The sequence below is a fragment of the Saccoglossus kowalevskii genome, chromosome 10 (genome assembly GCF_978046115.1).
Source record: "Saccoglossus kowalevskii chromosome 10, keSacKowa6.1, whole genome shotgun sequence".
Classification (NCBI taxonomy): Eukaryota; Metazoa; Hemichordata; class Enteropneusta; family Harrimaniidae; genus Saccoglossus; species Saccoglossus kowalevskii.
This window is the reverse complement of record NC_140650.1, coordinates 23,106,231-23,131,391: the sequence shown is the minus strand read 5'-3', so window position 1 is coordinate 23,131,391 and position 25,161 is coordinate 23,106,231. Positions and strand designations below refer to the sequence as shown.

The following is a 25,161-nucleotide window of genomic DNA, read 5'->3' as shown; positions in this document are numbered from 1 at the left end:
ATTACTAAAAAAATTGTTTTTAAAAAATAGAGTGTTATTTATTGTTGAAATATAGATTTATTTTCTAGATACATAATTTACCTAACTATGTTGACCTCTATTTTGGCGTCTGTTTCCTTTTCATAACAGCAATTTCGATTGGTTATTTATAGACACCGCGCAATGAATAATTAATTATGTAGGTCCGAATGACAGTTATAATTGTTGTTGCAAGATAAATGTTGTCACATTATGTGAAACAATGGAATATACACTGAATACATCGTTTTGGGTAAACCTTTTATAATGTGTATAAAAACATGCATTTCGTAACGAATCATACGTGGACCAACCAAAAACTGTTTTATAAAAAAATGTATTGTCCCACGCGTGCGCACAACACAATGTTGTGATCGCGCGAAAAGCTCGCAGGACAGTGAAGACACTTGAAGGAGTTCGTCATTTCCGTATTTATGTAGACGGTGTATAGAGTCGTGTTTTAGATATAAGAAATTAATTTTGTTTTCCTGCATTAATGTTCTGTGTTCAGAAATTATTTTATCACGCAACGTCGTTTCGCCAACATGTCCGGACGACCTGGGTCCAAAGGCCCAAGTCGGAAACCCAAATCCAACACCAGCAACAGGGATACTGATAAAGATGAAGACGTCTTTGAAACCGGCGCAACAGGAAGTGCGGAGTATGTAGACAAAAGACGTCAGATAAGACACGATTATCGAACTTTGATTACAGAAACACAGAGTGAGTGTCAGTCATAGTAACGTTTATTAGTTAAAAATGAATTATTCACTCAGTCTCAATAATTTATAGTCAAAATGTTTAGCAAATTCACTGTGAGTTTGTAATGTGTTTATTTTCATGGTTGTAATCACGGTCGCTACTGTATAACCCTGATATAAATTCAGTCTTGTCGCTTAATTCATTTAATACAGTTTCACAAATAAATCTGTTCTATTTTGTTTACAATTGGAGATTATTCTATTATAATCCATTAGCAGCAATAAAAAAAAACGGTGGTCACGACCTCGTTTTTGAGAAATCGTATTTTATATAAAAATATTAAGCTCTATGAAGGAAAAGTAAAACATGCCTCTTACAAATATAAATTTAAAAAAAAAATCAGGATAATGAGAAAGTTTGTAGACTTTTCTACAAATAATAGTTCACATTTGTAAACATGTGTGTATGCGAGTGTGTATTGCAGTTTGTGACATAAATGCTGGAATGTTGATTGTAAATGAATACAAATTAATATGCAAATTTATGCTAATTAGACCACTCACCAGCTATTTTGGTTTGTGGACAACACTAGTAATGGCACATGTGATGGCGTTCCAAATATATCCACTCGTCATGTTATACAGATGCAGATGCATTATAGAACATTCTTAGCACCTCATTCCACTTTTTTTCTGACATTTGTGCTTCTTCCTGTGAGTAATGGATACATTGAGCTAATGGTCGACTTTATGAGAATAGATCCAATACTGTAGAATACTTTATTTTCGCTTGGAATTTATTTTTGCTATTTTCGCTGAAGGGATGATTCCGTGAAAATAAAATCCAGTGAATATACTTTTTTTCCTATATTTCACATTAAACTCATCAAAAATCAATGAAAATAAATTCCATACACAACACCCAAAAAGCCTTTTCAGCGAAAATTAATTCCAGCAAAAATAAAGTAATCCACAATATTATAAACAGATATCAAAATCACCTGTTCATGCATCTCATGTATAATAATGTTTGAATGTTTTACGTTCTCAGAAAATAGATTGGATCTGATTAGACCTGACAATACAGGGCTTTACACAGCCTTAACAAGAGCTGATAAACTTTTCAATGAAGGTATGTTTTTATATATATTTAATAAATTTTGCCAAATGTGGCTATGTGGGACGAATACACAAGTTTCAAAATGACACCAAATTGCTCAAGCATTTTTTAAATTATTTTTCTGTTTGCAGTTAAAAAGACGACAGCGACGCGTGAAGCTGCACTTGATTCTCAGTTTCTTGTGTTAGCGGCATCTCTGGGAAACCAACAAGCGCATCAGTTACACACCGATTTAGTGGCCTTTGAACCAACAGAGTTTGCTGAGAAACTTGTGAGTTTTTTTTTTACCATTATAGGCTATTTGTCTGTTTTCTGTCAAATTATTTAATACTGGATACAGTCTATTATCCACATTCAAATACTGCTTACCTTGAAAACAATTGAAATGTTTCATTTTAGATAACCTTTATGAAAGGAAGACAGATTGGACTAGAGGGTGATGACCAGCAAACAAGGCTCCCAAAAGAAGCATGGGCGAAACTTGGCAGAGAAGCATTACCATGCTTTAGACGAGTTCCTGCATTTCATTTTATGTGAGTTCTTTATTTGTGTCAGATACTTATCAGTATTGTCAAAATTTATTGAGCTCTTTCATCAATTTTGTACACTGATAAATGCATAGGTCAATAATGAAAAAAAAAATATTTTGTTTATTTCATTTTATTTTTTTTTTAATGTTGTCTGAAAACAAAATGTATTTCACTTAAAATGATTGACTATGATAAATTTTACAATCCCTATTCTATTCTATTCTATTCTATTCTATTCTATTCTATTCTATTCTATTCTATTCTATTCTATTCTATTCTATTCTATTCTATTCTATTCTATTCTATTCTATTCTATTCTATTCTATTCTATTCTATTCTATTCTATTCTATTCTATTCTATTGCTTCATAGCTTTTTTTTTACATTCCCCTATAAGTACTTGCTATCTTTTTTATACGTTTTTTTCTTACATTCCCCTTGAGGTAAAAACAATATGTAGTTTCATCTAAAATGATTGTGTATGATAAATTTGAAGTATGTTATTAATTAGGTATACATGATATCTATTTACATTCCCTTGGGTGCTATCTTTTTCCAATCTACTTTTTACATTCCACTAGGGATACTTGATATCTATTGTTCATAGCTTCTTTATACATTCCCCTAGGATACTTGATATCAGTTGCTTCATAGCTACTTTTTACATTTCTCTAGGGATACTCTCATAGCTTCTTTTTAATTTATGTTGCTGCAGGCTTGGTTCATTTGAAAGAGGAGAAATTCAGAAGTCTAAGAGAAGTGCTAATAGAAGAAGAGTGACTGATAAGGAACTTGGCCCAAAAGTACATCCCCAACAAGTATGTGTATTCCATTGCTATTTATAAAATTGCTTTATTGTGTTACTGTAATAACTTGATTAATTCGTCGTCTCTATTAATTCGCGCACCCATTTTATTTTTGAATGCTAATTTTTAAATGTATTCTTTTAAATCGCGGCGTTCGAAAACATGTTTATAATTGTTTCCTATGAATTCACGGACCAGAATAAAGTGGATAACTCAGAATATATTGCATTGCATGAAGACATTAAAAATATACATTTTGTTTGAGTTTTTAAGTTATCAGTACTTGGTGTAGCCGCAATCGCAGACAATCTCTGTCATCACAGCCTTTCAGTTAGCAAGCAGTTTAGGTTCGGTCAAGATTTGACCTGAAAGAAAATCATTCCCAACGACACTACAGTTGGGCAAGATTATTACTTAGTCGATAAATATCCATCGGTCGGCACATCGATTATGAATTTCCGTGATGGAAAGCTTAGTACAGGGCTTTTTGTCGCTGGTCTACAGGGTTGCATCGACCATGTTTCTGCCATTTTGGGAAGTGATTTTATTCTATGACGTCATTTAAGTGAACCGCCCTATGGTGCGTAAATTGACGTTTTTTATTGGTCGGGCGATTGACCTCGTGTCACATTTTCATTATAGATGAAAGTGCTTGACAAAAAAAAAATTATCATCAAATATTTTTAGGAGGCTTATATTTTCATTGAAAAATCCACCTACGCCGATTTTCAACGCCGGCACTTGGACCACCCAAAACGACAGAAACTATTGTAGAAGCTAATCTATTGACTGACCATGATGGTCACTCTTTACATATTGACCTCGTATCCATCTCTGGTAAGTGTATTGGGCAGAAAAGAGCAAGGTACAAAACAACGCATAAAAACTTGTAGTACTAAGAATAATTATTTTTAAGAGCACAAATTAAAAGAATACAAATAGATTTATTTTTTCTTGTGCCCAATTAATGGAATAATTTTTGTTTGATTAAATAAATTGTGATGTGTTTATTACAAATGAAAACAGACGTAACATTTTCCATGATATGATCTAGCATTGGCAGATTAGCAAGAATTTCATGCATATAGCGACAGTTTGTTTGATGGAGCTTTGTAGAAAGTAGGCAATTCTGACAAAAAATAATGCTGTGACATTTAAGTTATGCCCAAAATTCATACGATACGATACTCATCATGATTTCACATCATGTTCTAGTTTGCATTTCTACATTTATTTTTTTTTCAGTTAGAAAAACTTCAAAAGAATCAGCAAGAAGTGACAACAGAAGAAGTTGAAAAGGTTCTTGAATTTCTGAGACAAATAACTTCTTCAGATGATGGTACATGTAAGTTTACATTCTTTTTCTTTATATTAGTTCGATTTACTGTATTTGCTTGTGTTTGTACCCATGATCGGTCAAGCGCCCATTCCTCTTGTATATTCTAAAATGGCCAAATTTGCATGACTAGTCTTTTTCAATGTTTTACTGTTCTGAACAAAAAAATGTGCACTTGTGAATGACAAAACAATGTCTGTCATGTAAAAAGTGCATGAATATACATGGTAGCTGTATTTTTGCCCTTAACTATTTCCAGGACATGCTTTGACTGTCTTTGTTTAAGGTAGCGAGAAGGGAAATTTTCACTTTTTGACTCCCATGTGCGAAGCACATAATGGGAGTCTTTGCAGTTAGTGTGTCTGTGTGTGTGTGTGTATGTGTGTCCGACTGTTCCACTGCTATCTCAAGAACCATACATCGGTTTTTGATGAAACTTGGTGCATAGATGCTCTGGGCCAATGCGCAGATTTGATTAGGTTTTGGTAAAAATCCATGCTCGTTAATTACCTAATTTGCATGATAATTAGCTAATTTTTAGCTGTTCTATGACTGTTCCTCTGATATCTAAAGAACCACTCATTGGATTTTGATGAAACTTGGTACATAGATGCTCTGAACATATGCGCAGATTTGATTAGTTTTTGGTAAAAATCCGTGCATATTAATTATCTAATTTGCATGTTAATTAGCTGATTTTTAGCTGTTCCGTGATTGTTCCACTGATATCTAAACAACCACTCATTGGATTTTGATGAAACTTTGTACATACATGCTCTGAACTAATGCTAGGTTTTGATTAGTTTTTGGTAATAATCCGTGGATACTAATTACCTAATTTGCATAATGATTAGTCAATTTTCGTTTTTTCCACTGATATCTCAAGTACTAATCATCACATTTCAATGAAACTTGGTACATAGATGTCATATGACACTGCACAGACCTGATAGTTTTTATGGTAATATCAGTACATATTAATTACCTAATTTGCATAATTAATTAATTTTCAGCATTTGATATAAGTACTGATCATGACATTTCAATGAAACTTGGTACATAGATGTCATATGACACTGCACAGACCTGATAGTTTTTATGGTAATATCAGTACATATTAATTACCTAATTTGCATAATTAATTAATTTTCAGCATTTGATATAAGTACTGATCATGACATTTCAATGAAACTTGGTACATAGATGTCATATGACACTGCACAGACCTGATAGTTTTTATGGTAATATCAGTACATATTAATTACCTAATTTGCATAATTAATTAATTTTCAGCATTTGATATAAGTAGTTAGCATTACATTTCAATGAAACTTGGTACTTACATACTCAAGGACTATGCAGAGATTGATTGTTTTCGATAAATATTTGTGCATATTAATCACCTAATTTGCATAATTAGTTAATTTTCAGCTTTTCCATGGGTATCTCAAATACTAATCATCGCATTTCAATGAAACTTGGTACATAGATCCTTTAGGACTATGCAGAGACCTGATTAGTTTTAGGGTAAATAATTGTGCATATTAATTACCTAATTTACATAATTAATTTTCAGCTTTTCTACTGATATCTAAAGTACTAATCATCACATTTCAATGAATCTAGAATTATGCAGACCCTATTTAGTTTCCGGTAAATATTTGTGCATATTAATCACCTAATTTGCATAATTAACCAACTTTCACAATGATATCTCAGGTACTATACATCACATATCAATGAATGTACATGGATGCTGTAGGACAATAGACAGACCTGAATAATTGTGGGTTAAAATCTGTACATATTAATTACCTAATTTGCATAATTAACCAATTTTAAGCTTTCACACTGATATCTAAAGTACCGTAAAAACTCCAAAATTTGGATCGGTTTTAAATAATTGGTGTTAGAAATGTGACGTGTTTTTAGAGTCAAAATTAAGGTGCATTTTCGGACGGTCGAATTTTTCAGAATAGAAATCAGCAAATGAAAAAATGGGGATGATAGACAGTGTGTTTCATTAATTTTTAAAAAATGCAATGTCCGTCAATTGACGTAAACTTCCCAATGTTTCACGGTAAAAGCAAAGGTCGTGGCCGAGTTGTAACTCAAAATCTAAACAAAGTCATCAATCAGTGAGTATTATGACAAGCAAAACAAAACATCAAGACGCGAAGAAGAGGTCAGCACAAAACTAATAGGTCAAAAGACAAAGCTGTCTCGCACTACCTAGGAAAACTTGCTTACATCGTTTTTTTTTTTTCGTTTGGGGGAAAACTAAAACTGGTCGCAATTTTCGAATAAGAATGAGTCGGCAATTTTTAGTGGAGTCGAAAATTTGGAGGTAAATAAAACACTGAAACCCGGCAAATAATTAGGTGGCCGAATTTTTAGAGGGGTCGAAATTTTGGAGTTTTTACGGTACTAATTATTCCATTTCAATGAAACTTAGTACAAAGATGCTCTAGGACAATGTACAAACCTAATTAGTTTGGTGTAAAAATCTGTTCATATTAATTCCCTAATAAGCATAATAATTCATAATTTTTTGGTTCTAATCACATTTCAATTAAACTTGGAGACATAGATTTTCTGTTACATTGCGCAGACCTCATTAGTTTTACACTCAAATCTGGTCATATTAATTTTCTGATTTGCATAATTAGTTTTCAGCTAAGTAATTTCGAATTATATTTAATGTGTCTCCAATACTCTCAGCACATGGGAGTTCTTTCTAAGCTTTCTTTGATTTCTTGATTTTTCAAAAATTGATCAAACGATTACTTCAGACCTTATTACATCATCCCAGGTTTACAAAAGATCGAAATTACAAAATAATGCTGCTTAAATTAGTGTTTTAAAACGCTAGAAGAAAAGACTACAACTGCCGTTTCATGCATATTTGCATAATGTTTATCTTTGGAAGGGTTTAAGTGATAACATCTTATCTGTAGACTCTGTTGTTGACGATTCTGATATAACGGGTGATAAGCTTTCCGTCGCAAACAATGCGTGTTTATCTAACGTCCATTGCCAGCATTATTGTCAGTCGACACTTCGTCGGAGAAACATGGTCATACAGTCCGGGCATACAGTACTCATTTCGCCCAACCTTCCGCTTTTACATCGATCGCTTATCGCTTAATTTCCTAAAGGATGACCAGATTTGAGTGTAAAACTAATGAGGTCTGCGCAATGTAACAGAAAATCTATGTCTCCAAGTTTAATTACCTAATTTGCATAATTAATTAATTTTCAGCATTTGATATAAGTACTAATCATCACATTTCAATGAAACTTGGTATATAGATGTCATATGACACTGCTCAGACCTAATAGTTTTTATGGTAATATCAGTACATATTAATTACCTAATTTGCATAATTAATTAATTATCAGCATTTGATATAAGTACTGATCATGACATTTCAATGAAACTTGGTACATAGATGTCATATGACACTGCACAGACCTGATAGTTTTTATGGTAATATCAGTACATATTAATTACCTAATTTGCATAATTAATTAATTTTCAGCATTTGATACAAGTAGTGAGCATCACATTTCAATGAAACTTGGTACTTAGATACTCAAGGTCTATGCAGAGATTGATTGTTTCCGATAAATATTTGTGCATATTAATTACCTAATTTGCATAATTAATTAATTTTCAGCTTTTCCATGGGTATCTCAAGTACTAATCATCGCATTTCGATGAAACTTGGTACATAGATCCTTTAGGACTATGCAGAGACCTGATTAGTTTTAGGATAAATAATTGTGCATATTAATCACATTAATTAATTTGCATAATTAACCAACTTTCACACTGATATCTCAGGTCCTAATCATCACATATCAATGAATGTTTGTACATGGATAATGTAGGACAATAGACAGACCTGGATAATTGTGGGTTAAAATCTGTACATATTAATTACCTAATTTGCATAATTAACCAATTTTAAGCTTTCACACTGATATCTAAAGTACTAATTATTCCATTTCAATGAAACTTAGTACAAAGATGCTCTAGGACAATGTACAAACCTAATTAGTTTGAAGTAAAAATCTGTTCATATTAATTCCCTAATAAGCATAATAATTCATAATTTTTTGGTTCTAATCACGTTTCAATTAAACTTGGAAACATAGATTTTCTGTTACATTGCGCAGACCTCATTAGTTTTACTCTCAAATCTGTTCATATTAATTTTCTGATTTGCATAATTAGTTTTCAGCTAAGTAATTTCGAATTATATTTAATGTGTCTCCAATACTCTCAGCACATGGGAGTTCTTTCTAAGCTTTCTTTGATTTATTATTTTAATGACAGTTACGTGAAAAAAGCATAGGTAACTCATTTTGACAGAGTAGAGAAACGAGGAAATGTTAATGATCAATTCCAAAAATAACGATACCGAATCCACGTCGGTCCATGTCTGGTAAAATTTGACATTCAATTTTCAAAAATACCCGGTAAGTCACGATCATTGAATGAGTTCAGTCTATACCGTACCGTAAAAGTGTTCCCACAACAAATATGTTCGACTAAAAACGGCCACATGCCCTGAAAAAATCGAACAGAGTAATTTAAGTAATGAATAATTTATTGGGCTTAAAAAAACGTGTCAAATTTAGTTATAGTCATAAATATTTGGTGGCCAGTCGATGAACAATTCGTAACTCAGGATGCACACGGAAGTCCTTCAGGGCTGAAAATCATTGACCCTACTCTGGTTTACTTTATTTCCCAACTTGCAGAGAAAACTGATTCGCCGTGGACTGTAATGTATCTAAGCCTAGTATTTTCTTTTTGAACTGAGGTCAAATTCCATCCGTTTGTCAAAATATACCGATGTTTTTCAGCGAATTTTGAAGCCGGTCACAGCACAAAAACACTATGTGAATCGACGCCGGAAATTGGATGGTACAACGACCTTTCAATTAGTGTCAAATATGCTTTGTTACAACATCATTGATTGGTTGAAAGTCACCTGATCGGAGCACGGACATGGTCAATTGAGTTGCCAATAACTTGTGTGTCGGACTATACCATTTAGGTGTGGGGGAGGTGGCTGCGGGAATGGGTGGTTGAGTGTTCAAAGAAGGGGAGGAGCTAGCTTGCGTTAATCACTGCTGTTCACACTTACTCAAGTACTAATCATTTACTTTTATCTCTCTTTCAGGGCAAACGCTTGCAAAAAAAATATGTTTATTGAGACAAATAATGTGTGTGATTATGTGTCATTTTTTTACGGTATATCCTTTCTTGGAAGATGTATTGGCCCTGAAAAGGGCCGTTTTGTTTGGGTTTTTTTTTTTTTTAAATGCCGTACCGAAATGGTTTTAGTTTAGAATGCCGTATCGAAATGGTTTTAATTTAGAATGCCGTACCGAAATGGTTTTAGTTTAGAATGCCGTATCGAAATGGTTTTAGTTTAGAACGCCGTACCGAAATGGTTTTAATTTAGAACGCCGTACCGAAATGGTTTTAGTTTAGAATGCCCTATCGAAATGGTTTTAGTTTAGAATGCCGTATCGAAATGGTTTTAATTTAGAATGCCGTACCGAAATGGTTTTAGTTTAGAATGCCGTATCGAAATGGTTTTAGTTTAGAACGCCGTACCGAAATGGTTTTAATTTAGAACGCCGTACCGAAATGGTTTTAGTTTAGAATGCCGTATCGAAATGGTTTTAGTTTAGAATGCCGTACCGAAATGGTTTTAGTTTAGAATGCCGTACCGAAATGGTTTTAGTTTAGAATGCCGTATCGAAATGGTTTTAGTTTAGAATGCCGTACCGAAATGGTTTTAGTTTAGAATGCCGTACCGAAATGGTTTTAGTTTAGAATGCCGTATCGAAATGGTTTTAATTTAGAACGCCGTATCGAATTTGGAATTTAATTTAGGGGGTACTATTCCGAAATATGGCGTAAAATGTTCGTGATTGCCTCGTCGTCAGTTCTTCCATACCGCTCCCTCCACATGAACTCGTCCAAATACCCAGGCAACATGCTTTTCGACACTCCGTTCATTCTCTTCAGCTTTGATGCTTGCACTTGTTTATTAATGTCTTTGGCGGAATTTTTCCGTGAAAATAACTTGCCTTTTCGGTATGATTGAAAAAAAAAAATGAATGTAACAAAGAATGCATCACCTCCAACAAAGAACATAACACCTCAAACAATGCTTGCTAATCGAGGCGGCGCGTCAGACGCTGCCGCCCAGCGCCCTGCTTCGCACTTAATTTCACACTACTTATGGCGTTAAAATGACGGGCTCATTCATCTCTGACTACGTTTGGTGAGCCACAATCGAGGAATCGTACATTTACCCAAAGATACTAGAAAAGTGTTTTTGATTCATCTTACATCTTGGTTTTTATACATGCATATGCATTGAGTTTATTTATATTTCCATTTCTTATGTTGTGTGTTGCGTATTGATGACATCCGGTAGAGGTCAGTGACCGCGTCCTGTGACCCGCAAGTGATCCTTTGTCGTTGGTAATTAACATAAAATGGCGTGCTTTTTGTAAGTCTGCGACCACCACTGTCGTCCTAGATATTCGACTTTTTTTCTCTTATGGTGAGATAATAACACCAACGAATTGTTTCCCTCTACATTGTGTAAGTTAGATGTGTGTTTGTGTACCACTACTGCTTTTCATAGGTTTCACTGACCGCGTCTCGTGATCTTTTGTCGTTGGTAATTAACATAAAATGGCGGGCTTTTTGTAAGTCTGCGTCCACTACTGTCGCCCTGGGAATTCGACTTTTTTCAGATGCGTGTTTGTGTACCACAACTGCTTTCCTTGGGCTTCGGTTTCCCTCTGAATTAAATTGTGTAAGTTAAATAGTTAAATATGTGTTTGTGTACCACTACTGCTTTCCTTAGGCTTCAGTTATTATTTCCTATCTCTGATCTTTATTTTTAAACCTAAAAGCAGCCTATCTCTGATCTTTATGTTTAAACCTAGAAGCAGCCTATCTCTGATCTTTATTTTTAAACCTAAAAGCAGCCTGTAAAATAAAACAAAGACAGCATGTTACTAATTGGCCTGTCACTCAACCACATCATGCTAACTAGTTGACCTGTCAATCAACCACATCATGCTAACTATCCAGCAGCCACCTCCCCCACACCTAAATGGTATAGTCCGACACGCAAGTTATTGGCAACTCAATTGACCACATCCTCGGAGCACGACCTGGGTCACAGAACCATATTTGTCCGTATTATCAACAGGACCTCGCAAAAGAACCACACCCACATTTTCAATCTTTTTTAGAGCGAGGGTTGCCAACAAATGTCAAAAAACTTGTGAATTTCGTGGATTCTAATAAAATAAAGCAAGCGATTGATAAGAATGATTATTAATATTTTCCCCGATGCTCTTCGAATTTTTAGGTTTTTTTTTTATTTCAAGGTAAGAAATGGCTAGTTGAAGTTGCATCGACTTCAAGGCGGTTGTTTCACTGCGAACAACTCCAGCTCTGTTGTAGTTTTGCGATGTAATTAAAATATATATTATAATAATAATAATAGTACTTGTTAAATTATTTGGGGTCTCAGCCCACAAATTACGGACATGATCCCCATGAATTACGGTAAATGTTTGTCCCGTTTCGGCTGATTGTGTTGATCGACGCCCTTCCTAAACTTAGTATGAAGAAACCAACTGGGATCGACATTTCAAACAAATTATTGGGACACGGTAAACAGACATTCCAAACAATCGAAATTATCAACGAAAACGAGATTTTTCTAGATATTTACAGACATACTGTCATTAAAAACATATGTAAAATTAACAAATACACAAAGAGGTGTAATATAAGGTTTTATTTTAGGCTTAGGAATATTTAGCTTCATGGTCCTTTAGCTTGTCTTTGCCTCGGGGAAAAACAACAATAATTATACAAAACACATTGCGAAGACTCGACAATCAGGAAAGAAAACCCAGACAACATGTCGTACTTGTGTTGAAATTTTTCACGTCAGAATATTGTTCAAAATAAAATATTCAGTCCAAGCCAAATCGAGGTCAAAGGGTCAAATTGCGTGCATATAATTATAGATAGTTAAAACAAAAAGTATTTGAACTTTTGTCAGCTGTTGAACATTCATAAAAACCAGAAAGACAATGTGAACCTCGAAAATGTGTCTATTAATCCTAATTTCAAATGCGCGCGAGCGAGCGGGCGGTGATATTTCGGGGTTTGCGCGGTCAAAAATAAAACGGAAATTGTCCTGTCGAATTCAACAAGCGGTCGCAAAAGCGAGTGAAAAAGGTGGTTGGAAAGCGGAAGCGGGTGGGAGGTTGTGCGAAATAAGTACTGTAACTTTGCACAACTTTCTTTTAAATCGTTTTATTTTCCAAGTCAATTATCTATTTTACTAATACCATTTTTATAACGCAATGGCGAAGAAAAGAAGGCGTTGATAGACGAGGCAAAGAAAAATCTGCCACTCAGTGTCGCAGTCTGAAACAGAAATTTTTTTCAAACATCGGCCATTTTGTTTCACCATGAAAACCGTTTTATTAGATGTCTTGTCAGAGACACTTGAAGGATTAGCCTGTTTGTAAACTGTCAGCGTGTACAGTGGGACAGTAATGTTTGTCAGAGGATTATCCCTTGTGCGTTTGCATAACAATGGAAACGTTCCTGGAATACGGACTCAAATGCCAGCAGTTTTCTTCATTTTTCACGCTCGAGTATGAAATTATTCATTATCTGACACTCTTTATGAGTTCTATGATATCAGAGGTTAATATTTTTGGCCATTTTTAGTGTATATTTATAATAATGCAGCAAATCTACAGTGTTTCATTAACCAAAACTGTTTTTCGCGTTTTTCTCGAGTTGAGGTTTTGACCGAGTACGACTCATTGGGACCGCCGCCAAATGAAGTGCGTTCGGACTAGGACATTCAAACTCGCAGTTATCGTTCAAAAGATAATGATGGTGCGAAATATATCTGGGTTTTTAAAGAAAATGCTTTGTCACAGAATAATAGTCTGTTAAAGGTGCTAAGTATGAAATAATCTGGGGACAAAAAAACAAACCTGCATAGAAATCGGAGACACATTTCAATGGACTTGATTATGGACAATGCATTACGTAAATTTCACCAGGAAATTCCGCAGTGTGCTCTCACAATCGCGGACTTAGTCATTTTTACAAGGTTCGCCATTTTTGATGTCACGTGATAATTATGTAAACAATGACTGTCCAGTTTGTGCGAACTTGTACCACTATACTTAGTCTTTTGAAATATATAAGCTAAATTACTGTTCTGAACGAGACAACAGACAGAGAATGTTTTATTCGAAAACGTCACAAAACCTTCTCGCTACCTTAAGACAGTACATAATGTTAGGTGTGCCTGGTCCAGTTTCATTCAAACCTGGTGTTCATACTTATAGTGGTTTCTGATGCAATTACAATTTTATTTGAAATTGGGCATCATATCCATTTTAGAAAAGCAAATCATGATGATTCAATCAGATTCAATGTATATTTAGCTTTCTCTTCTAATATTTGAATGCAATAAACTATGAATGAATCTCATTTTTACAGTGATATAAAATCAAACCTATCCACTATTTTTTAGTTATTCATAATATCTAAGGCCATGTATTTCTTCATCAAAAACATTTGTCTTGTTTATCATAACACTGTTAACTTGTTTACTCGTTCTATTTGTACATGTTTTTTTCTTCTCTTTCTAGTTGAACCAATATCTTTTTTTGAGTTCGTTGTCAACCCAGAATCCTATGCTCAAACTGTGGAAAACATGTTTTATCTATCTTTTCTAGTTCGTGTAAGTATTTTTTAAGTATTAGTGCCTTTATACTTCTCAGACATACTTCCCATTGAATGATTCAAATGGCATCATTGCTGTTGCACTTCTGTTTGCTCTCAAAGTAATGCTGTTATTTCTGTCAATCCCTGTGAACCTACACAGTATTGTCTATGATTATATCAACTGCCATACTAACTATAGCTGAGAATTGTAAGCTTTAAGTACTCCAAAATGGTGTTTGTATTGATTTTGACACCGATGTCGCTTACCTGTTTTTGAGCTGGATAACTTGTATTTAAATAACAATCAAACTCGGCAATGCTGTGCTGTAAGGACTGTGGATAACTTTCCAAATCTGTTAAGCTATGCCATGGTAACTTGATCTCTGACAAGAAAAGATCAAATGATAGTGATGCCAATAAAAGACCTTCAAACTTAGTGATTATAAACTACTGTAGCTGTTATGCTTTGTTATAAACAAATTTGATGTGTTACCAAATAATGTCATCATCTAACTTTGTGTTGAGAATTTTGGAGTTTGAAAGTGATAACCGATCTCAGCTTTATTAGTCCTGATACATGTAATTGTTGTAAAAAGTTTCAGGGACAAAATAAGAAACAAAGCAATGTTCACAGCATACTGAAATTAATTCACGAGTCGCATCCTGATGAGTTGCCATGTTATGTTTTGAAGAACTTTTGCGGGATATGTGTATCAACTTTTGAGTCTCAGGCGTAACCTAATGTACAGATTTTATGGGAGACTTTGGAATAGTGACAAATTGGCACGAGAGGGTGCCACCCAGTCTGAATGAAACCTTTCGATGTCAATCGTTCATAGCCAATCGTCAAAGCAACAACGCCCCTTTTACGAACAGATGAAATAATTTCAGCGATTTCTTTACAAAATAATCCTCAACAAAACTTGTACAAACATACAGGCTCTAAAATTATGTCTATTGCAATACAATTCAACCGAAAGCCAGTTTGACGCCACAATTTTTTGCTGGAGCCAGAGTTCTACGAGTGATTTTATTGCGTTCAAAATTGTTCCATTTCGAACTGCGCATGCACACACACTGTGGTTTCTCGAAATACATACTAATTAGGTAACTTGTCACTGACAAAAGTCACTGAAAACATTTTGAGCAATTTTGAGCAATAGTACTAGAGGGAAATATAAATGTGCCTCTGCATTCTCCATGAAATTTGTAACTTGCTATGATCAGGGTAAAAAAAAAACCTTTGGTTACTTTGCTGTAGTCTGTCTCAAAAAACACCTTTACATCAGTTTTTCGATATATTTTTTCGGCTCGTAACAATAAAATCAGTCAATTTAGAACTATCATGTATGCTATCGTAAAACATTAAGGCACAATTTTACTGAAAATACGATTTGGTCATTGCTCATGAATATTAATTTATTCAAATGAGATGATTATTCCCCAACTACGCTGCAACTAAATCCCAGTGATAAATTACTGTTTTCATTGTATACTATAATTGAGAGAGGGCCATACTGATTGGTATATTGTCTTGATAGGATGGACACGCTGAAGTGGTCTTAGATGAGGACAATCTACCTGTTGTTAGTAAGTAAATAGCACATGTCTTAATTAAGCATTTTAGCAATCTCCTCCCCCTGCTTGCAGATTATAACATCTAGTGAGTTTTGTATCTGATTTCCGCCATTCTTGTTACTAACGTGTGCCAAAGCAAGGTGAAATTGGAAATATACATAGTCGTTTTTATGAACATATGTGGGCAATTTAACTATTTGTGGTTATTACAAGAAAACTGACTGAATCTGTTACCTGTGCAGCACAAGACATTCAAACACATGCAGCATGCTAGCAAGCGTATTTATTCGTCAATTAAAATGGTGCTTTTAGAAAAGCGGTTAGCGACTGCTTTTAAAATTGGGACACCACTACATGTATGCAAGTTCTTTTTATCAGCAGAGTTGAACGTGTCGGGAGAAAACCATACAGTATATTCAGATTTTTATTTTGATAAACTGTTTCCTTAACAAATTCCTGTGGCAAGTTATATCGTCAAAATGGGTAACACTCAGGGTAAACACCTCAAGAAGACAGAAACTAATTTCACTGTTTTAGCCTTCTCCAGAAACTGGCTGTTCTATGACAGGGATAATGGATTTTTAGTTCATATTGCCTGGTATATAATTACATGTTATAGATACACAGGTTTATTGCATTAATACAAAACCTTGTCAACAGTACAGTCAAAGTACTCTACATTTGTGTGATAACAACATTGCTTGTTAGCCTTCGCAGACGAAGTTCTGTTCGTCTGTTCGTCCGTCCGTCAGTTCGTCTGTCTTTTATCTCTTATAACTTTGATATGCTCTGTCCAATTGTTTTCAAAGTTGGTGCAAATGTAATTCTCAATGCCATACATATGCACGCCAAGTATTTTTTTGATTCGCCAAGGTTTCATTGTGTTTTTCTGGGATTTTCAACATTTTACTAGTACAAGTGCCGAAATTTGCCGGAAAAATCTGAGTTTTAACAACATCTCGCAAGAGAACTGGTATACTGTATTGCGCATGCGCCAGTCTAACTGCTAAGAAAATCGCCGTCGATTTCGTCTGAGGATATTGTATTCCGGGACTGTATCTTTCTTTGCACAAGGCTTACATAGATTAAATTCTATCTCAAAGGTAAGAAACTTTGCTTATGGTATTTATTATGAACTTTGATTTATCCTTTTGTGTCCTGACTTTAGTGAGAAACTAGCGATCGCACAGTGTCACACTTTGCCAGAAAAACAGTCCTGCTATTAGTTCAAGAACTGGTTATGAAACGTGTACATCGAAAGTTTATCTCGTCATTTAGGAGGCTTGGGAATAACTGCTAGCAGATTGAAACTTGGTTTCGTGACGACATATTAGACTAGAATTATCGAGAAAACACAAGTCAAGTTCGGCCAACAGTGACTGCTTGAAAGCAATGATGAAATTGAAAAGTACTGTAATTAAATATCAATGAATCTATCATCGCTTTTAAATTACCTTTGAAGTAAATATGATAACCGAGTGCGTTACTGCACTCGTGACCGGGACCTCTATGCTCCATGCAGTGTTGAAGTTTATCGGTAAATCGAACCTCTGTCAACAGAGACACATTTTCCCAATGAGCTATTTATTTTGGTACTGAAGTCAGGGTGGCAATTTCAATGTTTAGCTACCATAATTTATCTTCATTATGAGCAGGAAAATAAATTACGGACCTTGATTGAGATGGATTTAACAGCGGCCATGTTTTTAAGGGATATGTGAAACAATATTAGGGAGGGGGTCAAATTCACGTAATCCTCAATTTTAATAATGTTGACTTAATAGTCATAATTTTTTTTTTCAAAACTTCGGATATTATTTTATATATTTTAATACAACTACAATATGTTAATTAGTATGCAAATTAATATGCAAATTAGCTGCCAGTCTGAGACAATGCAATCCAGTTCAAAGGAAATTTGATATACACTTAGGTTACATGATCACTACCTCTGCTGATTAGTTTTTTATGCACTTCTATCTGCTTTTATATTAAATGTATTTTTTGGTATTTTTCTCAATAGTTTTTTTTTATTTCTTTTGATAGCTTGGCATCCATTTGGTTCAGCTCAAGTGGCTTTTTGCACATTCTTAATCTCGTAAATATTAATTTGACAACTTTGTAGAGTGGAAACAGACTGTTGAATTAGTTCATCCTAGACTTTGGTAGAACATGTTTAAAATAGTACAGTGTGAACTGCAATTTCTTTCTGGCTGGTATAAATTTATTAAGTAATATTTTTTCGTACTAAAAAGACCCAAATATCTTTTTTAATTAAATCTAACAGCCAATGGGAGCACATTTGCTACAACCTCTGCTTACTTTGGGCTAAATGTTCTTTTTTTTTTTTTTTTTCAGGTGCATAGCCAGATTTTTTTTTCTCAGAAAGCAAAGCCACTGAAACTGCATGTATTACAAAAACATACCGGTACTATTCACTGCGTGTCCGACAATTGTATAAAGTTTCGCAGGTCCTCTTTTTTTTACTTTGAGAAGTTCTGTCAACCAAAGCATAAATATGTGTTTCTCTGTACATAAAATTTCACACGATTTGTTAATATTAATGTATGATAATAAAAACTTGATAATATTTTTCTGGATTTTTGCACTTTATTTGTATCATTGTCGTATGAGAAGTAATCTTGTCCTTTTTAGAGATTTTGAAACTAATCCAGGACCACAAACTAATTTATCCAAACAGACACAACACTGACATATTTGCAGATCTGATTTGTATACTTCCTTGTCATTTTACCTGTTGTACTGGTTTGGTGCTATCTGGTTTCCTTGCTGAGAATAATGCTGACCTGGATGGAGAGTGCTATAAACTTGGGAATGCCATTAAAATCATGTTTGCCAATTTATGTCCATGCAACTTTAGAATGACAACTAGCGAAGGCAGTGTCATTCATGACTTGTTAACATGCTGCATTGGTGTTTGAAAGCTACAGCTGGCAGCCACAACACTGAAACAATGAATAATTTGACTTTGACTGACTCAGCTGTCACTTTGAATTTAATATTCAAATTAAAGAATTACAAAAAGGCTTTATTTTTTAATAGGCAATTATGTAATGTCACATTGTTGGTAATCCCCCAAATAAATGATGGTAACTGACTGGATGGAATTATAATGTGCTTTAAAATATCACGTTAAATTGTGAAGCGTCCTCTATGGTAAGTAATGAGATTCACATTTTATTTTTAGCTCCAAGAGAACCGTATGTGGAAGGACAGACTACGGAAAGAGTTGACAGAAAACAAGTTGTGGTAACCATGGATATGGAACAATGGAAAGTGAGTGAATTGGATTAGCATTGTTTTCTACATAGAACCACAGTGAATGTCCCAGAGTACAGATATTAAGCATTAATTTTTATTCTAGAAATATAAAAGGACAATGCATGAATGATAAATTGGATTGTCAAAAAATATGAATGGTATAATACCACATTGGGTGGCAGGCAGAGAACAGATCATCATGTGAAAATAAAACAGAAATCACAGGCTTGCATTATAAAGGTTACTGATTCAAATCATGTAATAATTTACAGGTATAGAGTATAGTAGAATATAATAGAATATTGCTTCATCACATTATAATTTGTTTTTGATTTCCACCCATGTGTGGAAACATAAAACTTATTACGTCACTAAAAAATACTTTTTTTTTGGTGAAATGGTCATGAAACACCATTGATTTGCCATGCCAGCAGAAATCACATACAAAAATCCATTCTCTTAATTTATGTCCCTCTAAAATATTATATGTTGTGAAATAATTTACTTTAGTTTACTTATCAACATGTACATAGAACCACTCTCCTGAAAGCTATGAAGTCTTTGCGGAGAATCATGATATAATTTATATCATTTCAAAACTGCAGACTTTTTTTTTTGTCAGTTTATCTCTATTATGAAAATTATTCCATGTTTGTAAATTGTTTTATAGGAAATTATTGATGTTTTTGAGATAGAGAAACCGATGATTCCAACTAGGTCGACACTACAGGAAGAAAAAACCCTCAATGGCCATATTGGTACTGAAGATGATTCCTCAGGTCAAGATGAGTAGATCACACTTCCTCATTCAAAGGTAGACAAATCATATTTCAATTATTTTCATGATTGTTCTTGACTGATCACAATTGGTAGCCATTTTTTCACTATATCCTTGTCTGTTTATCAAAGATACAATGATTAAAGCGGAGGTGTGGTCACCTGCACACTTTGAGAATCGAGTCCTGGGCGACAATAACAACACATGGTTAAAACACAAAGGCTCATGTCTGTCTCATGCACAGGTTATGACTCCCTTGCTTTAATTAGTCCTTGTTCCGACAAATTCTGAAAACAGGGGCTGGTGAATTGACCTCCTGTCCGTTCATATCCAGCTATACCTCATACATATTGAGTTTAAACTTCACACTTACATCCAACATTATATCGAACATATGCACATAAATTTGTTTCATGATCTTAGTCAAGATGGCCAAATGAAAGCCTTTTTAGCTCCGCTGTCGACTTTGTCAAGCGGAGCTTATCATATGAGTGATTGTCCGTCTCCGTCTCCGTCGTCGTCCGTGTCAATGTTTTACTTTTTCGACTTCTTCTTGAAAACTACAAGCCTGAATGCTTTGATACTTGGTGTATATGTACCTTGGGTAGACCTCTCTCAGATTTGTTCATTTCATGATGATATCTTCAATTCTCTAATTTTGGTGAATATTTTTGTCATTTTTAGTAAAAAGTGATATTTTCGACTTCTTGTTGAAAACCGCAAGTGCAATTGCTTTGATATTACATATATAGGTACTACATGTGGACCTCTCTCAGATTTGTTCATTTCATAATGATATCTTTAATTCTCTAATTTTGATGAATATTTTTGTAATTTTTGGTAAAAAGTGATATTTTCGACTTCTTGTTGAAAACCGCAAGTCCAATTGCTTTGATATATTATACATATAGGTAGTACATGTGGACCTCTCTCAGATTTGTTCATTTTCTAATGATATCTTCTGTTCTTTAATTGCCATGTGCATTGCTAACAGCGGAGCTATCTCAGCCGACAGGCTGCTTGTTTGGTACATACATTGAAAACAATGGGACATTAATGCATATGATTTTATTTTTCAGAATAGGTTCAAAATGACCAACTGGTGACCATTTTGTTTTCAAAGAAAGCAGTTGTATCTGACATGCCTGGACCGATCAATTTCAACTAGCATCAGACATATGCACATACATTTGTTTCGTGATCTGATTCAATATAGCTACCGCAGTATTTGATAGCCATTTTAAGGCCAAAAATGCATCAAAATTAAACATTTTCAACATTCCAGAACACAATCTCAGTCATGCATAGACGGATTTCGTTCAAACTTGGTACATACATTCAACATAATTAGACCATGATGCACCTCATCTTGTTTAAAGGAATGCAGTTCCACGGAGCCATATATCGTACATGCCTTGACCAACCAAGGTTTAACTTCACACATGCATCATATGTATATATATCTTAATACAAACAAGGACTATGTCATTGACAGAGACTTGATATGTTGAAAGTTGATATACAATTTTTATATCACAAGAAACATTTTTATTTTCTGTTCCGTTGAAGATTAGTGATCTGATTGCTAGTGATCTGATCAAATTTAGCTGAAAACAGTCATATTATGGTATTAAATTAAATCCTAATCCTAACATGACCGGTTTTTGGTTATGACCAGGCTGATTTCAATCAAATATGACATTGTGACAATACATATTGGATTTTGTGCACATTGTTTTTTTTAGATTGGTGGCCTTTTCGTCCCTGCCAGCTTTTCTTGATCACTGTTACTTTACTTTTAAACTTATTCCCAGTGACCCACCAAGAAAATACATAAAAATGAAGAAAATATTGATGAGAAAAACAAAACTTATTTTATTTTTTCTCCAGAGAGAAAATTGTGATATCTAATAACTGAAGTGTACAATACAAGAAGTCAATGAAATGCTGCGACCATAATAATTGACATTGAGGGCGGTATCACTTGTTTCACTTCATTCATGAACTATTCTTGACTACAGATTACAATTCAAATTCTACCACATCAGGATAAATACTCGGGCTCTCAACACTAATATTGTCTATGCAAATTTCTTGCTAAGTTATTTTGTTTTAGCGCCATCTGGCACTGTTCTGTGAAGTGTTTGTGTGTTCATTAGCCTCTGTCAGGAACAGCCATGGTAATATCTATGTCATCTTTTGTAGTAGAGTTTCTTTAAAACAATTTTCTTTTTCATGTTGGTGCTATATGATGTTTATTTTACATTTTTCATCACTTTACTGTACCTTGAAGAATAAAATGTGAGGTTTATTTGTCCACGTTGGACATGTTTATGTTTTATGTTTCAATCAAATTAATTTTAGCCATCGTAAATGGGTACTGCCAAATTCATTCCAATCATCATAAAGGTTTCTACCAAATTAATTTTAGCCATCATAAGGGGTACTGCTAAATTCATTCCATTCATAAAGGTTTCTACCAAATTAATTTTAGCCATCATAAGGGGTACTGTCAAATTCATTCCAATCATCATAAAGGTTTCTACCAAATTAATTTTAGCCATCATAAGGGGTACTGTCGAATTCATTCCATTCATAAAGGTTTCTACCAAATTAATTTTAGCCATCATAAGGGGTACTGCCAAATTCATTCCAATCATCATAAAGGTTTCTACCAAATTAATTTTAGCCATTATAAGGGGTACTGCCAAATTCATTCCATTCATAAAGGTTTCTACAAAATTAATTTTAGCCATCATAAGGGGTACTGTCAAATTCATTCCGTTCATCAAAAAGGTTCCTACCAAATTAATTTTAGCCATCATAAGGGGTACTGTCAAATTCATTCCATTCATAAAGCTTTCTACCAAATTAATTTTAGCCATCATAAGGGGTACTGTCAAATTCATTCCGTTCATCATAAAGGTTTCTACCAAATTAATTTTAGCCATCATAAAGGGATCTGCCAAAATCATTCTAACCATCTGCCTGTTTGACGTCATTTCACATAGATGCCTGGGTTGGTTTGATTCAAAGTTTGTGTATTGACAAGTAAAAAATAATAGTATACATATGCACATTTAATTGTTTTTCATTTTGATGACGTTTGAATGGCTAGCAGCCATTTTAGTTCCAGAAATTATGAATTATCGACATTTAATTCAAAATTTTTCATGCCAAAGCCGAATTTTTGTAAACTTGGTATGAGCATCACACATGATATGTTTCCTGGTGTTGATTTTATTTTATTTTTCTTCAACCATTTCTCAGAGGTGCCTTGACAGAAATAATTTTGTGTCAGCCAAATACAAACTGGGATTATGTCATTAACATTGACTATTTTTTTCATAGAAATAGTCCAAGATCCTGCTGCAAGTTACTTCAACCATTTTAGGGTCACTACTAAATTAATTCTAGTCATCTTAGGTGGTATTACCCGGTGTGTCAAATTCATTTAAACCAACATGGTCGCAGTTTGAGATATTAGATATTTGTCTCATGATTTAGATTTTTGTAACTAAAATATGTTTTGCGATTTACTGCGTCTGGTTTAAAAGTTTGTAACAACGCAGTGACAAATAAAGGTAAAAAATCATTTTTTATCCAATCAGACTGTATGCCTGCATCACCAGTCACTTTACTCTCTCAGTTCTGTATTGAAGAAATTTTCTCAGAAACCCTATGGTCGAAATCATTCTGCAGCAGTGAAATTTACATTACTTTTCAGTGAATATTTAAACATGTAAACAACAATCTTTTGAAACAAACTCGGTAATTATTTTTTCTTCATGACAAAATCTTTCACTGTAACGCCTAAATTTGGGTGTCTAACCTATGAAATGTATACTGCCAATCAGTCAAGTTAATACAATATGTATGGTGTGATTAGTGGTAAAACAAACAATATACCCGCACTATGTTTGTCAGCACTGGCGATTTCTTGCCAAGATATATATTTGCTTTTTAGCGCAGCAATAACTGAATCATTTTACTATATAAAGTGTTTTTCTAATGTGTATAATGTAATGTAAAAGACAAAAAGCATGACCACCCATCCTCATTCTGATTTTGTTTTTTTGTGTAACTGTCAATTTTAGAAATTGATTCATTAATTTTTAATTTTGATGCAGCCAATTCTAGTTACTTGTCAACATCTGGCGTTATATCATGAGATCAAAACTGGTTTGAGGCGGTACTGGCAAACTCATTCAAACCATCATGTGAAGGTTATTGCCAAATTCACTCCGACCATCGTAAGGATATCGCCAAATGCATTCCGAACATCATAGTGTAATTGCCAAATTCATTCTGTCCATCGTAAGGATATCGCCAAATGCTTTCCGAACATCATTGCCAAATTAATTTTTGCCATCATAAGAGGTGCTGCCAAATCAATTCCATTATAAGGGATTCTGCCAAATTCATTCCATTCATCATAAAAGTTTCTTCTAAATTAATTTTAGCCATCATAAGGGGTACTGCCAAATTCATTCCAATCATCATAAAGGTTTCTACCAAATTAATTTTAGCCATCATAAGGGGTACTGCCAAATTCAATCCAATCATCATAAAGGTTTCTACCAGATTAATTTTAGCCATCATAAGGGGTACTGTCAAATTCATTCCAATCATCATAAAGGTTTCTACCAGATTAATTTTAGCCATCATAAGGGGTACTACCAATTCATTCCAACCATCACAAAGGATTCTACCAAATCAAATGTTTATGCAAGTGATATCAAATTATATTTTTTACTTGAGACGGATATGAAATACAAATGACAACTGTCATAACTTCATTCATTTATCAAAACTAGAATGTATTGTCAAGTTGGTCTAAATTGAAAATCTTCAAAAAAAATAAAATGCCAGGAAGGTGGTAACTGGTAATACCCAATTTGAAGGCTTGTATGGATGTTTGTAGTAAAATAGTTATAGTTTTTAACTAGAAATATTATTGTTAGATCTTAGAACAGCTCGTGTGCAATGTTTCTAAAAACAGTATTACAGTAGTGTATGGTAGTTGTTCTTCTGATGCCATATGTACAGTGTCTTGGATCTACCCATGTAAAAAATTTTACAATATTTTATTAAACTTTGTAAAGAAATTCTTTCTCAATAAAGGTATTACCGATAACCTTTGATTTAATTTGCAGTGTGATGTACTATCTACCAGGCAATGCATACATGCAG

At 34.0% G+C, this 25,161-nt stretch overlaps 1 protein-coding gene and 1 long non-coding RNA gene across 4 annotated transcripts; both read left to right on the top strand.

The window, feature by feature from the left end:
• The first annotated feature begins 383 nt into the window (after positions 1–383).
• On the top strand, positions 384–25,117 carry LOC102805339 (non-structural maintenance of chromosomes element 4 homolog A-like). 3 transcript variants are annotated; one of them, XM_085504383.1, is made up of 11 exons: positions 384–741; positions 1,771–1,851; positions 1,971–2,110; positions 2,239–2,372; positions 3,084–3,186; positions 4,420–4,513; positions 14,255–14,346; positions 15,872–15,920; positions 19,117–19,205; positions 19,861–20,004; positions 21,859–25,117. In XM_085504383.1, the coding sequence occupies exons 1-10, from the start codon at positions 564–566 to the stop codon at positions 19,981–19,983; spliced, it is 1,083 nt and encodes a 360-aa protein (XP_085360509.1). In that variant the 5' UTR covers positions 384–563; the 3' UTR covers positions 19,984–20,004; positions 21,859–25,117. The 3 variants fall into 3 exon arrangements, with proteins under 3 accessions (XP_085360509.1, XP_006825652.1, XP_085360508.1); XM_006825589.3 differs by having other exon boundaries at positions 4,420–4,519; XM_085504382.1 differs by having other exon boundaries at positions 4,420–4,519; positions 21,048–25,117.
• LOC146737975 (uncharacterized) lies at positions 16,928–18,500 on the top strand. The gene is made up of 2 exons (XR_014930722.1): positions 16,928–17,011; positions 18,267–18,500. It is a non-coding gene; the product is annotated as an uncharacterized LOC146737975 (long non-coding RNA).
• Positions 25,118–25,161: the final 44 nt, after the last annotated feature.